This window comes from Eubalaena glacialis, chromosome 11 (genome assembly GCF_028564815.1).
Source record: "Eubalaena glacialis isolate mEubGla1 chromosome 11, mEubGla1.1.hap2.+ XY, whole genome shotgun sequence".
Classification (NCBI taxonomy): domain Eukaryota; kingdom Metazoa; phylum Chordata; class Mammalia; order Artiodactyla; family Balaenidae; genus Eubalaena; species Eubalaena glacialis.
The window spans coordinates 111,267,164-111,284,395 of record NC_083726.1 but is presented as its reverse complement, the minus strand read 5'-3'; the positions used below and the strand labels follow the sequence as shown (position 1 = coordinate 111,284,395).

At 47.3% G+C, this 17,232-nt stretch overlaps 1 protein-coding gene across 1 annotated transcript in view; it reads right to left on the bottom strand.

The window, feature by feature from the left end:
• Positions 1–17,232, bottom strand: part of VWF (von Willebrand factor) — a 197,720-nt gene that overhangs the window by 107,657 nt on the left and 72,831 nt on the right. The window contains exons 9-11 of the mRNA XM_061205857.1: positions 16,648–16,750; positions 16,158–16,366; positions 8,551–8,672 (exon numbers count right to left, since the gene is read on the bottom strand). Coding sequence (XP_061061840.1) covers positions 8,551–8,672; positions 16,158–16,366; positions 16,648–16,750 — 434 coding nt within the window. The remainder of the gene's footprint in view (positions 1–8,550; positions 8,673–16,157; positions 16,367–16,647; positions 16,751–17,232) is intronic.

The following is a 17,232-nucleotide window of genomic DNA, read 5'->3' as shown; positions in this document are numbered from 1 at the left end:
CTCTGATGCCCAGCATCAGCTACTTCTCTCTTCCTGCACCTCTCGTCTGTGGTGCCAGGGGCTGGCGAGAGAGCACCAGCCCAGCTCCATCAAGCCATGACCTCACCCTGCCTGGGGGGGCTGTGCAGACCCAACTGGAGCCCAACTTAATCACATTTTCAGTTCATTAGAGGAGACCAGGCCTCCTCCCTGGAGATGCCAAGCTGATTCGAGGGAGAGGGAGAGAAAAGAAGCACATCTCCCCAGGGGCAGATGGGAGGGGAATGGGGGCTCGAAGAGAGGAAAGGGCAGCAAGAGATCTGGAGCTTAGCTATTGTGTAGGTTCCCAAACAGCTGACAAAGGAGAAGGGAGGGGTGCATTCCTAGGTCTGAAGGGAACAAAGAAAGGGGAGGCTCATATATAAAGTGCAAGATTGTTCAGCCAGGCCCTGGGGTGGGTGTCCCACGGCTGCCCCTGGAGGAGGTCCAGAGGCGCCTGGGCCTGAGCTGGTCCAAAGCAGTGGGTTCAGGAATTCACCCCTGTGTCAGGGCACAGTTTCTCATTGGTCAGCCTGCAAGGATGGATGGGGGAGGGTGGCTGATTCTAATTATAACTTCTGCCTGGCCTGAGATTCCCACCCACATTCCAAGATCTGGCTCGAAAAGACCCCATGATTTCCACTAACTGGAGGGTTTTGTGGAGCTGAACATTCCTCTCTCTGAGATACCTGGTGTTCAGCCCTCTTGAGAAGTAGGGTAACTGGATATGTCACTGAAGTCCCCAGTGCCAAGGGAGATGGCCACAGAGTCCTCCAAAGGACCCTTCTCCTCCTCCACCCTGTTCTCCTGGGCAGCATCTGAGCAGGGATTGGGGCAGGACCAGCTGGCTGGGAGGACAAGGGCCGAGTTCCAGCCCCCGGTTCCCACCTTGGGGTTTGTCCAAGCTCTGGGGGTGGAACAGCTCCGCCCATCCTGCTCCCGGTCAGGAAGGATAACCAGCTGTGTGATAAGAGCTGCTGTACCACTTCACCCTTTACTAACCCAAAATGGCATTTGTGTTGTTCTCTGTCATGTGTTGTTTGTGTCAATATCTCCTACGTGTCTTGTCTCTGAGTGAGATTGCAAATCTGACTTGCACAGAGTTAATATACAAAACATCTCAATAAATATGTGCTGATGGGCACCTTCAGATTCCTGGCCTCGCCGGGGAGAAGAAGAAGGGAAAGAAAGCCACTGAGGAAATGTTTCATGGAAGGATTTTGAGGCTGCTGGGTTAGGGATGCATTTGCACCTGCTTAATCTCAGGGAAATGTTGAAACCCTGTGGCAGCCCCTGATCTCTGCCATGAGGCTAGACCCCCAAAGGCAGAGTGGCCAAGGTCACCGTCCCACCACAAGCCAGGGGCTCACTGCCCCTTCTGCCGCCCTGCACTCAGGTGGGTGAGGGAATTTGCTGGAAAGGAAAAGGGTGCTTATTCCATCAGTGTCGGGCAGAGCCCTACTTGTCTTCAGAGGGGACACTGAACTGCAGAGCAGGGACGCAGCTACGTGAGGACACAGCAAAGCAAGCCAAACCAGGGCCCGCGCCCCGGACGCTTGGATTTCGGCAAAGTACCCAAAATAAATCCTCATTCCTTAGCCTACGGATGACTTAAGAGAGCAGTTCTCACTCTGAAAAAGGGGGATGTGTGTGTGTGTGCATGTGTGTGTGTGCCTATGTGTGTGCATATGTGTGTATATGTGTATGTGTATGCGCACGTGTGTATATATATGTGTGTATATATGTATGTGTATGCGTGTATGTGTATGTGTGTGTATGTGTATGCCTGTGTATGTGTATGTGTATATGTGTATGGGTGTATGTGTACGTGTGTGTGTGTACTTGTGTTCAAACCCCAACTCGGATGTAAGCATCACTAGGACACAGTGGATGGACACCATCTGCAGAACCAGCTCAGGTTACCTGACAACTAACTCCTCTGGGGGTCCTGGGTTACAAGGATCTCTTCTTGAGATTTACTGACCTTCCCTGGACCAGACTCTCACACAATTGGTCTCTCTATGAATCACAACTATTCTACCAAGCAAACGAATGTACCAAAATTCTTCCCAGTCTCCAAGAAAAGTCTATTCCAGGCCAATTAAGTGAAAGCAGGAGGCCAGGAGAGGAAGCAGGAATGCCAGGAGTGGATGTGGTCAGTAAGCCCCCAGCTCTGCCAGGGCACTTAGCCCCTCTCCCACCAAATCACCTCCCTCCAGGCCTGTGAGCCTCCTTCCAGGGCGACTGTGGGCAGAAACAGGAGAAAGAGCTGGGTACGAATTTTGCAAATAAAAGGCGTGGGCAATATTTCACGAGGATGTGAAGAGTGAATTGCGTTGTCCCCAACAGAATGGGTATTTCGTGTGCCTCTCTGTGCCGTGGAGGGGACATGTTACCGTCATTCAAAGTAAACATGAGTATTTACAAATGTTAGCTCCAGCGGGGACAGGTGACTTCCTGGGGGGAAGAGGAATGACAGGTGAACAGCAGGCTTTCAGAGGAGGAGGAGAGGGGGAGAAAATGTGCAGACATGAACAGCAACAGAACAAAAGGAATAAGGATTGTGTTCCCCAAATAAACGTCAAATTCAGAGCCAGTGGAAAAGAGCCAACCTGGGACTGTTAGGTGATTGATGGGAGTACCATTGGAAGCAAAGTCCTGAAGAGGACCTAGAAAAACCAGACTGCAAGGATCTGGCTTCTCCAGTATTCAAGGGCACCAAGGGAGGTCTTCATCTTCAACTGGGGGTAAAAGAAAGGGGTGACTTCTCTTCAGGGAGCCAAGAAGGGCTGCATAGGGTTGAGCTCTGCACAACAGCTGGAAAGAGCCCAGCAAGGATGTCTCAGAGACTTGAGTGTTAAAGTCCAGGTTACAGTACCACCTGCCTATCTGAATATACACGGGCAGGGGACTGGACTAGATAGCTTCTGGAATCTCATCTCACTCTGAGTTATTATGAGCCTGAGATTCCTAACATTGATGAAAAGAAAGACTAGTCGTCTTGAGAACCAATTCTGAGTAGGGATATGGAGAGGACTCAGTGGGCCAGGGGCAGGAAAGTATAAGCAGCTTTTTGCAGGAAGAGGTCTCTGCAGGAGGTCCCTTTTGTACTGTCACGTTAGCAAAGCTATATTTTAACTAACCTCCAACCCAAACACACCTTTCAAATCTTTTGATCACACAGTTCTTTGCTTAATCTGTTTGTTCTTTCCTTAGATCAAAGAAATAGACATGAAGAATAAGTGATTAACAGGGGACCAGATCTTTTCCCCAGCTTCCCCTTCAGTAATCTCACAAACTGTGTGAACAATATAACATCTCAAAGAAAGACCACAAGGAGTTGACAAGCCTGCATGCAGTGGATGGCGATGAATCTGACCCTCTATCTCAATGATTCACTGAAATCACTTCCCCTTTTTCCCTTTAAAAACTTCCATGGCCAAGCAAAACCTTTGGTGTCGATTCTGGGACACGAGTCCGCCTTCTCCCCAGATTGCCGGCTTTCGGATTAGAGCAACATTTCTGTTTCTACCAGCACTTTTTGCCTCTTGAGTATTGACTTTCAAGCAGCGAGCAGCCAGACCTGAGTCGGTGACGGAAGTGGCCTCATGTTCAGATGTCAGCAGGAGACGGCCCTCCACTCTGGAGGAGGTGATCCTAAGGAGGAGCAGGGTTGCAGCGACTACACCTCCCAGTGGAAGCGAGGCCAAGTTCATGGCCATCAAGTATAGTTCTGCAAGTCACACAGTGCAGTGGCAACACACCCAAGGCCACCGTTCCCATGATAGACAGCATACATGTGTACTACGTTCTAGGTCCATTTATAATGTTTACTATGGCAATTTCCCAGCAGGTGATGGTAAAGTGCCTTGAGAAAGGGGTGCCTTTTTTCTAATTAGAAAGAGCATGGCATGGACCAGCTGCAGCCTACATCCAGCCTCCTGGAGCCGTGGGCTTCACGTTGCAGACAGGACTACAGGACACAAACAAGATCCCTGTGTAAGGTTCAGCCCTTGCTGACATTCCCCAGACTGACAGAATTTAAATTTTTTTTTAAAAGTGACCAAAGGATCTTTCTCAAACATTCATTGTGTAGTAGAGTTACCTGCAAATTAACGCCAATTATTTGAGCATCTATAGCTGGGTGCTTTTTGTTACTAGGTCTGCACCCTGAGCCCCAGACTCCAGCAGTCCTGCCCTCTGAAAAGCTGGGAAAAAAACCCCCGCAAATCTGTGTGCCATCAAACAAGCCATTATTCGTCCCAGCAGAGAGGCTCCGGGTTTTGTTGGCATAACAAGGAAACATTCATCCCCCGGGTATAAGTAATATGACCTGGCTCTCAGAATGAGCTGACTCCTTGCTGCCACCTTAGAGAGACAGAAAGTTCCAGAGAAGTGGGCGAATAGATTCTGGCGGCTCAAGGAAAGCTTTTCAGCCAGTGCCGTCTCCCCTACGGAACACTTTGCCACTGAATACGGCTCTTGGAGCCACAATGGCAAATCCTTGTAAATGATGCCCATTTACCAGTCCTGACTTCTGAACCCAGGGACCCAGTGGGACTAAGCAGGCTGTGGATGGTTCCAGAGACCACATCAATAACCTCCCAGGAGAAGCCTTTGTGCTTCCCAGCCAAGGGGGGGCGCCCCGTTCGTGGGCAAACACAGCCTGCTTGGCTGAGACAAAGCCCGTCCCCTCTTCTCAGGTGAACAACCTGAAACAGGAGTTCGGACCTAGAAGGAGCTTGTGCCTTGGGAGGTCTGAGTGTCTGGGGGCCTCGGCCCAGCACTGAAAACTTGGTAACCAATTTCTTAAGCTGCTCCCAGGACACTGGTTAGTAAGAACTTTGAGGCACCCAGGAGACAAAGTGAGTAGCAAGTGTGTAGCTGGAGCCTCCAAAGGCACCCGGGAGACAAATGAGGCCTCTCTGGATTCCCTCCCCGCACCTCCCCAACGCCCCACCCCCCAGGCCCTCCCCCTCTGTCTCCGGGAGACAAAGTGCCCAGCTCCCTCCTCTACTCCGCCTCCGTATCAGGTTCCCCGTTTGAAAATCCTGTCTTCACCTCCCACTTCTTAGGGGTAAATGAGAGTGTTCCTTTGTACCCCGAGGGTGGGAACACTTGTCTTGCACTTACTCTGCGCTGCCTGTGTTTGCAAAATAAAGTGAGACAAGCCCATGCCCTTGGTATCAGAGGTACCTACCTGCCCCCGCCCCCCCCCCCCCCCCCCCCCCGCCAGCTCACCAACTAACCTCCCATCCCCCGCTCCTCCACCAACCCCGCAATCCTACCCCTGCCTAGAGAACACTGAAAGGGGCGGGAGACAGCGAACCACAGCCATCTATGGAAGTGTAGGTTTGGAAATAGAAGAAAGAGAGGATAAAATCCCTCCTCCTCCCCTCCCTGCTGCACAGGGCTCCTGGAGTGCCCTCAATCCGAAATGCCCCTGGGTTACAAGAAGCCCCAGAAGAAAAGTTGACTCCTGCACTTCCCCACCCCTCCGTGTCCATGTGTGTAGGCAACTTGCTCTCCTTCTAACCCCAAGCTGCGCTCAGATCGATCCCCCGTCTCCAAAAGAATGGGGTTATAGCTGGGAGGAGGGGAGGAGAGAAAGAATGAGTTTTGAGCTTACACTTAAAGTACTGTGTGTGTTTGGCCTGCTTCTCCCACTCCCACTCTCAAAGTGTGGCCACTCCAGGGGCAAACACAGACACAAAAGTAATAATAATAACAATAGCAGCTCGTACAATTGAGCCCCGCTGAGCTAAGCACTCCACACGCGTTCCCTTATCCTTACGATGGCCTCGTGCAGCAGGCACTGGTCCTGTGCCTATTTTACATATGTGGAAACTGAGGCTTGGAGAAGGCAAGTGTCTTGCCCAGAGTTACAAAGCCGGTAAGTGGCCCAGGGATGGGAAACACTTAAGGAGCTACAAGGACAAGCGGCTGCTACTTCAAAGTTTTCCTGGAAAGAAGAGGAAACTACCCCCCTTCCCCAGGACAACACCCTCCCCCCCCGCCCCCACCGCCCCGGGGTTAGAACTTGGTCTGCCTCTGTCAGTTGCCAGTACTGGGCTACGCTCCAGGTGACAGAGATGTTTCCGGACCAGCTGGAAAACCTAGCACCACTGAAACACTGGAAACCCAAGAAAAAGGGGCGTCAGGAATGTACTTGTTGATAAACTGGAAATTGTGTTTACGGTCCAGGCAGCTGGCTCGAGCACAACCCAGAGCATTTTCCTGGTGCTGACGTGCTCCTTGGTTCAGAAGATCAAATTGTTCCATGAAAATAGAAAGACTGGGCAACTAATCCTGAAGCTCTCTCACGCTAAGGTAGGTGTGTGTGTGTGCAGGTGGCTGTGTGTTTTATTTAGCTACTGGAGTAGGAGAGGGCTGGAGTTTCTCTACTTACATGCAGATTTGGTCTTACAAATGAAGGATTCGGGGTTATGATCGTGGGGGTGTCCCAATCCCTAGATAAATTACACCACCTAATTTGCATCCATCCATCCATTGAATATTTAGTGAGACTTATTATCAACCGTCTCTTTAGTCCAATCCAGAGAAACACACAAAGAATTTTAGAGCTGAAAGGAACCTCAGGATTCAGGGAGCCCAGCTCCTGAAGGGAAACACAAGGGTGGAATTCACCTGGGCAGCCTGAGATAGTGCAGACAGAACAGCAGAGGGGGGATGGGGGCGGGCGGGCAGCGTGTGAATCCTGACTCCGCAATGCTAGCTGGTGACTCAGGGCAGCTCCTTAACCCCCAGCGCCAGCGCCAGCTCTGGTTTCCTCCTCGCCCTGGGGAACCGCACAGGCCCAGGCGAGGGGCTTATGTGGCCTGTCAAGTCCCGTCGTGGCGACAGTCCTGGGGATAAGCAGGGGCCACCCTCCCCCTGCACGGTTGTGGGTTGGAGCAGTGTGGTTGCTCAGGGGGGTGGAAGGTAGGGAGGCGATGCTGTCAAGTAGCTGGCTCTGCGGGGGATGCTGGGTGCCGTATACGTCCCCCATGTAGACCGGGGGTTGGGACTCACCCACCGGAAGCTGAGGGTGTTGGCTGGGGGGGAGTCACAGCCGAGTCACTCTGCAGGCACTGCCCTCAGCCCAAGGGAGCCGCCCCGTCTCCTTGCCCAGAGGCAGCCTACATCCAATGACCGACTGGTCGGTGTGGACCCCTCTGCCCCATGGGCCCAGCGCAGCTTTCAGAGCTCCTTAAAGGACGAGCTGAGGCCTTGGTTGTAACTACGTGGTATTCAGCTTCTCCCCCTGCCCAGCCCCGCCTCTCTCACTCCCTGAGAGCCTCCCTGGTCACTCGCTGCCCACAAACCTCTGCTTCCAGGGAACCTGACTCACTTCACCTCCAAGGAACCCGTTCCCCAGATGGTGAGTCTCTGAGCGCAGCCTGGACAGGGCATCCACGTGCTGACGAGAGCCCAGCCGCATCTGGGGCCGTGCCGCTCTCTCCTCCCTCAGCCCAGGCAGCCTGACCCCAAAGGGGGAGAGGGAGGTCGTCCATAGAGGGAGGTCTTTCCCCACCTAGAGCATCATCCTCCCAACACCCCACACAGAAGCACAAAGGCCATCTCCACCTGCAAAAGGAGGAGACAGCGTGCAGTCCTGCCCACTCCCTCCCGCCCAGACCCCCTCCTCTCCAAGTGGGATCATAAAGGGTAACCCTGAAGGGGAAAGAGCTGCTAAGTACAGGGAGAAATAGGGCCATGTGGGGAGGGGCGGGAGGAGCCCCCATCTGCTCTGTCTCCGGACAGAAGCACACAGACAGGAGGCATGAGACCACAGAGGCAGCGAGTGGCGGAGGCAGCCACAAGCCAAGGAACCCCACAGCCCCCAGGAGCTGGAAGAAGCAGGGGGGACTCTCCACTAGAGCCTCTGGAGGGAGCCCACCCTGCAGACACCTTGAAACCAAATTCAGACTTCTGGCCTCCAGACCCGTGAGAATACATTCCTGTTGCTGTAAGCCACTGGGTTTGAGATAATTTGCTACTCCAGCCTCAGGAAACTATTACAACATCCAAGCTGGGGGTATCAGCCCCTCCTCTCCCCCCACCTTCCTCCCTCCCCCCAGCCTTCTTCCCTCCCCCACCAGGAGGTAACCCCCTTCCTGCTGATATGCTGGTGGGCCCTTGCATACTTGTGCTTTATAACAACCACTTATTGGGCCCTTAAAAAGAAATGGTTTTCTACCACAGAATTTCAGACAGGTGGCAGGTGATGATGGTGATATTTGGGGCTGAGAGGGCGTTGGAACGTAAAACAGAAAAGTATAGTCACTCGTGGTACCAACTCATTCGACCAGGCCCATCTTTAGAGCTCCAGGCCCAGGACAGTATTAGGATTGGCGTCCATGCTACTCTAGCCCCAGCTGGTTTTCAGGAGGAAAGGGGCCCGTGGGACATGGAGCAGCCAGAGGGACTCACTCCTCCCCTGGATGGAGGACCTGGGACTACATATCGTTCTACCTCTTGACTTCAGAAACCCCACACCACCCAGCCCACATCAAGCCTGGGTGGACCCACCTTCTGCAGCTCGGAGGAGACATTGCACAAGCTGCTGGGAGGGGACGCCCGCTGGCACCGCTGTTCCCCACCACTCAGGGCCCAGGAGTTGGCAAAGTCGTAGGGGTCCGAGGTCAAGGTCCCTGTGGAGAAAGTTTCAGGAGGATGAAGCCACGGTCGTGAGACCCGGGACTTCTGAGTGAGAACTCTAGGTCTGTTGTCACCTGAATCAACTTTCTTTAGATTCGAACATAGGCATCTGTGGCAGGAGTACCCCAGCATTAACACCACAGGGCATGGGCACCCGGGTTCAGCCAGCGTCTGGTGGGGGGCGGCTGGACGGATGGGCACAGTGAGGAAGATGCCAGGAAAGGCGAGCAGGAACAGTCCACCCACTCTCGCTTCTCAGGACTTTGCTCCCTTTCCTCCTTCTGTGCGGAATGTTCTCCACCCCCTTATTACCCTGACTCTCTCAATTTATTCTTTGAGATGCAGCCCCGGAACCACTTCCTCCAGGAAGCCCTTCTGAATTAGCTCGACTCCCTGTCTCCCTCCCCAGTCTGGCTGGGTGCCCCTTCTCTGTGCTCCCTCAGCACCCTGGCCATCCCTCTATCAAAGCTCTCATCATCCTTTGTGTTAGTATCCTTTTTGCTTATATTCACCCCCCATTCAACTGTGAGCTCCTTAATTCAGGGCACAGGCTGTGCCTCTTATCTCTAAGCTCTTATCTGCTGGATGGTGGATACTCAACATATTTTTGCAGAATGAAGGTAAGGATGTGGCATGAACCTAAGCATCCCCATCACTGCATCCCTGGTGCTTGCAGAGCATCTGTGCCTTGGTACTCAGAGCAAACACGCTCCTATCAGCTACCCACAAGAGACTGTGAGGGCCTTCCGGGCCTGCATGGCCTGGTACCAAGTCAGTGCCAAATAGAACTGCTGCACCTTCATTGCAAAGGGGCTTAGTGGAGCAGGAAGGCAAGCAGTCCCTCTGCATAGCCAGATCTGGAAGAGTGAAGCATGCTTCAAGGTCAGACCATGCACTTGGAAATAGAAAATAAACTATCCCCGCAAAAAGAAAAGCAGGACCTTGGAAGTATAGTGAGTTGGCCTCTGGGTGTGGTGAGCAGAAAAAAATGGCCCCCAAAGATATGTCCACTTCCTAGTTCGCAGAACCTGTGAATATTTTATGGCAAAAGATGTGATTGAATAAAGGACTGTGAGAGGAAGAGCTTATCCTGGGTTCACTGAGTGAGCCTTAAACGCAATCACATATGTCCTTATAAGAGAGGGGTAAGGACTTCCCTGGTGGTCCAGAGGTTAAGATTTTGCCTTCCAATGCAGGGGGTGCGGGTTCGATCCCTGGTCAGGGAGCTAAGATCCCACATGCCTCGTGCCCCCAAAAAGCAGGCAAACAGACAAAAACATAAAACAGAAGCAATATTGTAACAAATTCAATAAAGACTTTAAAAATGGTCCACATCAAAAAACAAAATCTTTAAAAAAAAAAGAGAGGGGCAGAGGGAGATCAGACAGAGACACACACAGAGCAGGCAATGTGCAGACAGAGGCAGAGATTGAAATGATGCAGCCACAGGTCCAGGATGGCTGGCAGTGGCTGGAAGAGGCAAGGCACAGGTTCTCCCCAGAGCCTCTGGAGGAAGTGTAGTCCTGTCATCACCTTGGTTTTGGACTTCTGGCCTTCTAGAATTGTGAGAGAATAAATTCCTGTTGTCTTAAGCCATCAAGCTTGCAGTAATTTGTTGGCAGCTGCAGGAAACTAATACATGGAGAAGCCAAAGGGAAGGGCACTTAAATCTGTGAAGTTTCTACTATGTGCCAGGCACTATGATAGGCATTCTCTGGGTTCTTAGTCACCATGCCACACAGGCTTGCCCACCTTCTAATATACCATCTCAAGGAAGAGGCGGAGAAGAGGCTTTGTGCTATGTGGGGAAAGCCCGAGAGAGAATCCAGACCCCTGGTCTGGTCTCAGTTCTCCTTCGATCGCCCTGTGTGATCTTGGGCTGATCCCATAATCTCCTGAGCCTGATTCCTCATATGTAAAATGATGGGTTAGACTAGAGGACCTCTAGATCCTTTCCTGACCTTTTAGGAAGTGAAACCCTATGGGCTAAATCTGAAATGAGACATATGGATGTCTGATAGATGGAATTACAAATCATCTCGCTTATAGAAAAATCTCTGAGAGCCAGAGTTAAAACCAGCTGGGCAGGCTCCCATGATGTCAGGAGGCAGGGTTAACTGTCGAGTCTCTGCCAACCAAAAAAAAATAAACCCACAGTCCTCTGAGAGTGCTTTCCAAAATATCACCAGAGCCCTGACTTTTTGCCAACATGCATCACCTTCTCCCTAGTAACACAGGTCCCATTTTTAGTTAATATTTTTTAATTGAAGTATAGTTGATTTGCAATGTTTCAGGTGTACAGCAAAGTGATTCAGTTATACATATGCATATATATTCTTTTTCAGATTCTTTTCCATTATAGGCTATTACAAGATATTGAATATAACCTGTGCTATACTGTAGGTCCTCGTTATTTATTTTCTATACAGTAGTGTGTATCTGTTAATCCCAAACCATTTTTAGTTTTTTAGATCTTAAAGCCTGGAGAAAAAGACCTCTTAGGGCTGGGACTTCCATTTCTGGCAATACAGCACATTAGAAAAATCTGAAAACTCTGCCACTGCAAAGGAAAAATATCCTGTTGAATCTGTGTTTAATCCCATTTTAAAAAGTAGAGGGAATGACAAGGGACAAAAAAGAAGGAGAAGAAGGAAAGGAGGAAGGGAAGGGAAGAAAGTTTAAAAACAAGGAAAGAAAGGTTAAGAATAGAACTGGCAAATATGACTTGATGTTCTGACTACAGGGTATTACAGTGGGGGTGGCAATCTTGCCAACTAATGTGCTTGGGTTTTAACAGCTCCTTGGAGATTGATGGAAATGAGTCTTGGGTCTGCATGATGTAGGGAGATGGGCTTAGACCCCTCTGTGAACCTGGGAGTTTTGAAGGACTACCCCCTCCGTGAGAAAGCTAAAAAGAAAAAAATTCACTCTGAGAAGTAGGAAAATAATAAGGAAGTTTATTTCCTTGGTCTGGACTCTGAATAGGAGGGGGAAAGTCTCCTCTGAGAATTTATAGTGATAGGAAAGCCCTCATTTAGCATTGAGATTCCAATTTATACTTCTTGTGAGATTCAGTAACTCCATATTAAAAAATTAGCATAAAACTCTTTTAAAGATGAGCTTACAATCCAAAATTATGCAACACAGACAACAATCTACTTCAAGCAAGACCCAGCAGACATAAAGATAACATGATTCAAGCTCTAAAAACTTCAGATAATAAAGTTTTTGTACAGAGGTTATAAAAGAAATATATTTTAAATTGCTGTTATAAAGAAGAAATCAAAACTTGATAAAAGAACAGGACAATAAGAAAAATAATAGAGTTGAAAAAGTGCCAGATTTACCTTCTAAAATTACAAATATAGTCAATGAAATACAAAAGAAAAGTCAATTGATGGATTAGACATCATCTGTCAATTAGAGTTGAGAGAGAATTAGTGAACTAGAAGATAGATCTAAATAGTGATGTGCTGATAAGCCAGCTCTCTGGGGGGAAAGCAAAGCCCTGATTTGCTTGTTTCCATGGTGTAAATACTCCCACCATGGCCAGTTTCAAGCTACCAACATGACATTACTGAAAATGGAGCTGGAAAAGATGCACACGATTGGTTCTCACCAGCCAGCATGACCATACCACTCAAGCAACAAAGAGGGATAAAGAGATAGAAAAGTGGAAGTATGGTAAAGAGGGAAAATAGGGTGGAATAAAAATATCCAACATATGTCTAACAGAAGAGAGAAAATGACTGAAATTTTCCTATATCTGATGAAAGGCAGGAATCATCAGATTCATGAGTCACAAAAAGTCTCAAGCAAGATAATAAAAATAAAACCCACACATAGAAATAGCACAGTGAAATTTCAGAATACCAAAAGCAATGAGATGACTTATACACAAAGCTAAAAGATACATTATCTGTGAAGAAATGACAATTAGACTGACAACATACTTCTTGACAGCAACAATGGAACAGCATCCTCAAAGCACTGTGAGAAATAACCAATGTCCTAGAATTCTATACCTAGCTAACATATCATATAAGAATGAAGGAGTGTTTGTTTCAGTTATCACTACCAGACGCTGAGTGAGGAACTACTAAGGGATGTTTTTAAAAAAAATAGAAATGGAACCTACAAAAAAAAGTAACATAAAAGGAGAAATTATGAGCAAAGAACCTGTTAAACATGAAGGCATAGCCAAAGAAGCACCAATTATGTAAAACTATGATAATAATGCCAAATTTAGTAGTTATTCAAACAAGGTGGGGGGACAGTGAGGGCATTATTCATATAGTAACGGGTAGATGAAGCAGACAAAAGGTAGTAAAAAAAAAATAGTAGACTTGAATAACACAATTAACAAAGGTAGTTCAACAAAAAGATACAGAATCTGGCACCAATCAGGAAACATTCTGACAAGCCTCTTAGATAGCCTCATCCACCAGAAGGCAGACAGCAGAAGCAAGAAGAACTACAATCCTGCAGCCTGTGGAATGAAAACCACATTCACAGAAAGATAGACAAAATGAAAAGGCAGAGGGCTATGTACCAGATGAAGGAACAAGATAAAACCCCAGAAAAACAACTGAATGAAGTGGATATAGGAGACCTTCCAGAAAAAGAATTCAGAATAACGATAGTGAAGATGATCCAGGACCTCGGAAAAAGAATGGAGGCAAAGATTGAGAAGATGCAAGAAATGTTTAACAAAGTCCTAGAAGAATTAAAGAACAAACACCTAGAAGAATTAAAGAACAAACAAACAGAGATGAACAATACCATAACTGAAATGAAAATACACTAGAAGGAATCAATAGCAGAATAACTGAGGCAGAAGAACGGATAAGTGACCTGGAAAACAGAATGGTGGAATTCACTGCTGCAGAACAGAATAAAGAAAAAAGAATGAAAAGACATGAAGACAGCCTAAGAGACCTCTGGGACAACATTAAACGCAACAACATTCGCATTATAGGGGTCCCAGAAGGAGAAGAGAGAGAGAAAGGACCCAAGAAATATTTGGAGAGATTATAGTCGAAAACTTCCCTAACATGGAAAAGGAAACAGCCACCCAAGTCCAGGAAGCGCAGAGTCCCAGGCAGGATAAACCCAAGGAGAAACACGCTGAGACACATAGTAATCAAACTGACAAAAATTAAAGACAAAGAAAAATTATTAAAAGCAGCAAGGGAAAAACAACAAATAACATACAAGGGAACTCCCATAAGGTTAAGAGCTGATTTCTCAGCAGAAACTCTGCAAGCCAGAAGGAAGTGGCAAGATATATTTAAAGTGATGAAAGGGAAGAACCTACAACCAAGATTACTCTACCCAGCAAGGATCTCATTCAGATTCGATGGAGAAATCAAAAGCTTTACAGACAAGCAAAAGCTAAGAGAATTCAGCACCACCAAACCAGCTCTACAACAAATGCTAAAGGAACTTCTCTAAGTGGGAAACACAAGAGAAGAAAAGGACCTACAAAAACAAACCCAAAACAATTAAGATAATGGTAATAGGAACATACATATTGATAATTACCTTAAATGTGAATGGATTAAATGCTCCAACCAAAAGACACAGGCTGACTGAATGGATACAAAAACAAGGCCCATATATATGCTGTCTACAAGAGGCCCACTTCAGACCTAGGGACACATACAGACTGAAAGTGAGGGCATGGAAAAAGATATTCCATGCAAATGGAAATCAAAAGAAAGCTGGAGTAGCAATACTCATATCAGATAAAATAGACTTTAAAATAAAGAAGCAATTTGCATTCTGAGATAATTTTTTTCTTGTCTTATATTTCAATTTATTTTCCTCTTTTTCTTCAGATGTAAAATATATCCAACACTTAATTCCAAAGGCAAATGTATTTATGATATTGTTTTCCAGCCCAGGTTTTTACAGCCATATAACCAATGTGATAGGACCATAATTCATTATCTTTTTACCACTGAAAATTGTTTTATATTTGTAATGACAGAGAAATGGCTTTATAATGCTGATACTGGTGGCAAAGAACTAATAGCTGGCTACTTCAATTACCAGTAATCTTAGCTGGATGATGCCCTGCTTCACCCATTTGGCCCAAAATCTTGCAACCCATCTGAGGTAGAAACAGAGATGCACTACCCAGATCCCTTTCACGGAAGACTTGATTTGCTCTTCAGAGTCTGTCTCAGCTACAGAGAACTACCTCCTGATGTCATACCCTTCTAGAGGCAGTCCATATGCAGTGAGCGAATGGGGCCCAGACATCTTAGCCTGGTATGGAACATTCTGAGGGGCAGTCCTTGCTCTAGAGCTCTCCCTCTGCTCAACTCTCCTTCCTCCCCTTCCTTTCGATATTGATCTCTAATAAACATCTTGTACCGTAGATTCCACTGAGATTAAATAAATAAATAAATAAGAAAACATTCTGTTGGAGCATACATAGAACAATTACAAAAGATCATGTACTAGGCCACAAATAAATCTCCCCAATTTCTAATTTAAATCAGAAACCAATTTAGTTGCAAAAGATAGCTTTTAAAATTCTAAACAGTTAAAAATTTTAAGCACATTTAATAGGTTGAGAAAAAACTCAAAACGGAAGTAGAAAATTCATAGAACTCAATGAAAATGAAAATATTTACCTATCAAAGTTGGTGTGATACAGCTAAGGCAGTATTTAAGGAAAGTTGATAGCCTCAAATGTACATACTGAACAATAAAAAGTTTAAGAAATCAGGGCTGGAGAAGACAGAAACAAATGATCTTACTATTTTCCAGTCCAATGAAAGGAATAATCAACTGTTTCTCTACACACTTACCCCTTAACCGTAAAAAAGAAGGAGAACTTATACACAAATGTTCAGCTTTTGCAAAAGAACATCCCTACTTAAATGTTTATGTAATTGAAATTATCAGAAGAAGAATAAAGATTAGCAGTGGTTTTCGCATTGTCCATATTACTTCTTATTGCTTGTGAACACACACATGCACGCACACCCACATAAACTAGCCTTTTTGGACAGTGTAGAGGACCACCCTTTTTTTTTTGGCCACACTGCGTGGCTTGCAGGATCTTAGTTCCCCAACCAGGGATCGAACCCAGGCCCCCAGCAGTGGAAACACGGAGTCCTAACCACTGGACCACCAGGGAAGTCCCAGGACCACCCTTTATAGATTTCATCCTCAAAGTTCCATCACAGTGGCTCAGGAGGATCTGTTCAAACCATCCAGCATTTATCAACCATCTGCCACGTGGGGAATTCAAGGTTGAACAACATCAGGTCTGAGGAGCCCCCAAGATCTGATTTGCCGGGGGGTCTAGGCAGCGAAGTAGAACACTAAGAGATAAGGTTGGCGGGATAAATTGAGCTGAGGGCCTGGGGAGGCTGGAACGCCAGGGGAAGAGTCATAGTGAAGACTGGTGAGCAGGACAGCACAGCCATGCGTTCTGGAAACGGTGTGCCAGAAAAGCCTACCTTCTTGAGTCCGGAAGTCATCTTCGGCAAAGATGTTAAAGTTGCCACACAGCCCACAGGTCTTGTTGAAGTGTCTGTCTGACAGCAGGACTTGAAAGTTGCCGCTGCCATCAATCCTGGCCACAAAGCCGTAGGCCTCGCTGGACAGCTTGTAGTACCCAGCCTCAGTTTCTAGGTACAGCCCTTTGGAGGCATAGGGCATGGAGACCCTGGAGGGACAGGAGGAACTCAGGAAGTGGCCTTCTCGTCCATTTTCTGGAGGTCCCTCCACCCTTCAACCCAACCATGCTGCAGGGTTCAGACCGAGGAGCAGAGGCTGCGGGCCTAGTCCAAGCGTTGGGACACCCCACTCTCGCACACCCTGCTCACTTCCTCTGGGCACATCTACTTCCTCTCTCTGGGCCCTGCTGCTTCATCCGAAAGACGATGGGGGAGTACAGGGGAATTATCAGGGCCCCTTCTAATTTGAACTTTCTGGGCTCCGACTTACCTCTGGTCCCCCTGCAGCACAGTACCATTGACAAACACGTGGATATCGAAAAATTCCCCAAGATACACGGAGAGGCTCACTCTCTTGCCATCTTGGAAGTCCCCTGAAAGAGAAAAGAATTATTGAAACTGAGTAGCAATTATTACCCCCAAAAAGTGAATACATTTATTTATAATCATCATCTCTATAATCTTATCTCAGTGGAAAACTCCCCTCAAAGATTTAACAAATGGGCAACAAAAATTTCCCTAAAAATCTCATTGGCTCACTCATCTTTCCATTCATCTAAAAATATTTACTGAGTGCCTTCTGGATACATAGCCCTCTAGTAGTCTCTTATATTTCTCAAAAGAGAAATGTAAAATTCTGACCCCTTCCTTCTGGGAGTTTACAATCGAAGTATAAAGATAAAATAAGCATGAGTCGAATGCATTCTAAGGCAGTGAATCAAAGCCACAATGTGAGTTATTGGTGACAGGAACTCTGGGATGTGTTATTTAAAATGTTCTCTTAGAAAGGGAACCCTCCTACACTGTTGGTGGGAATGCAAAGTGGTTCGGCCACTGTGGAAAACAGTACGAGGTT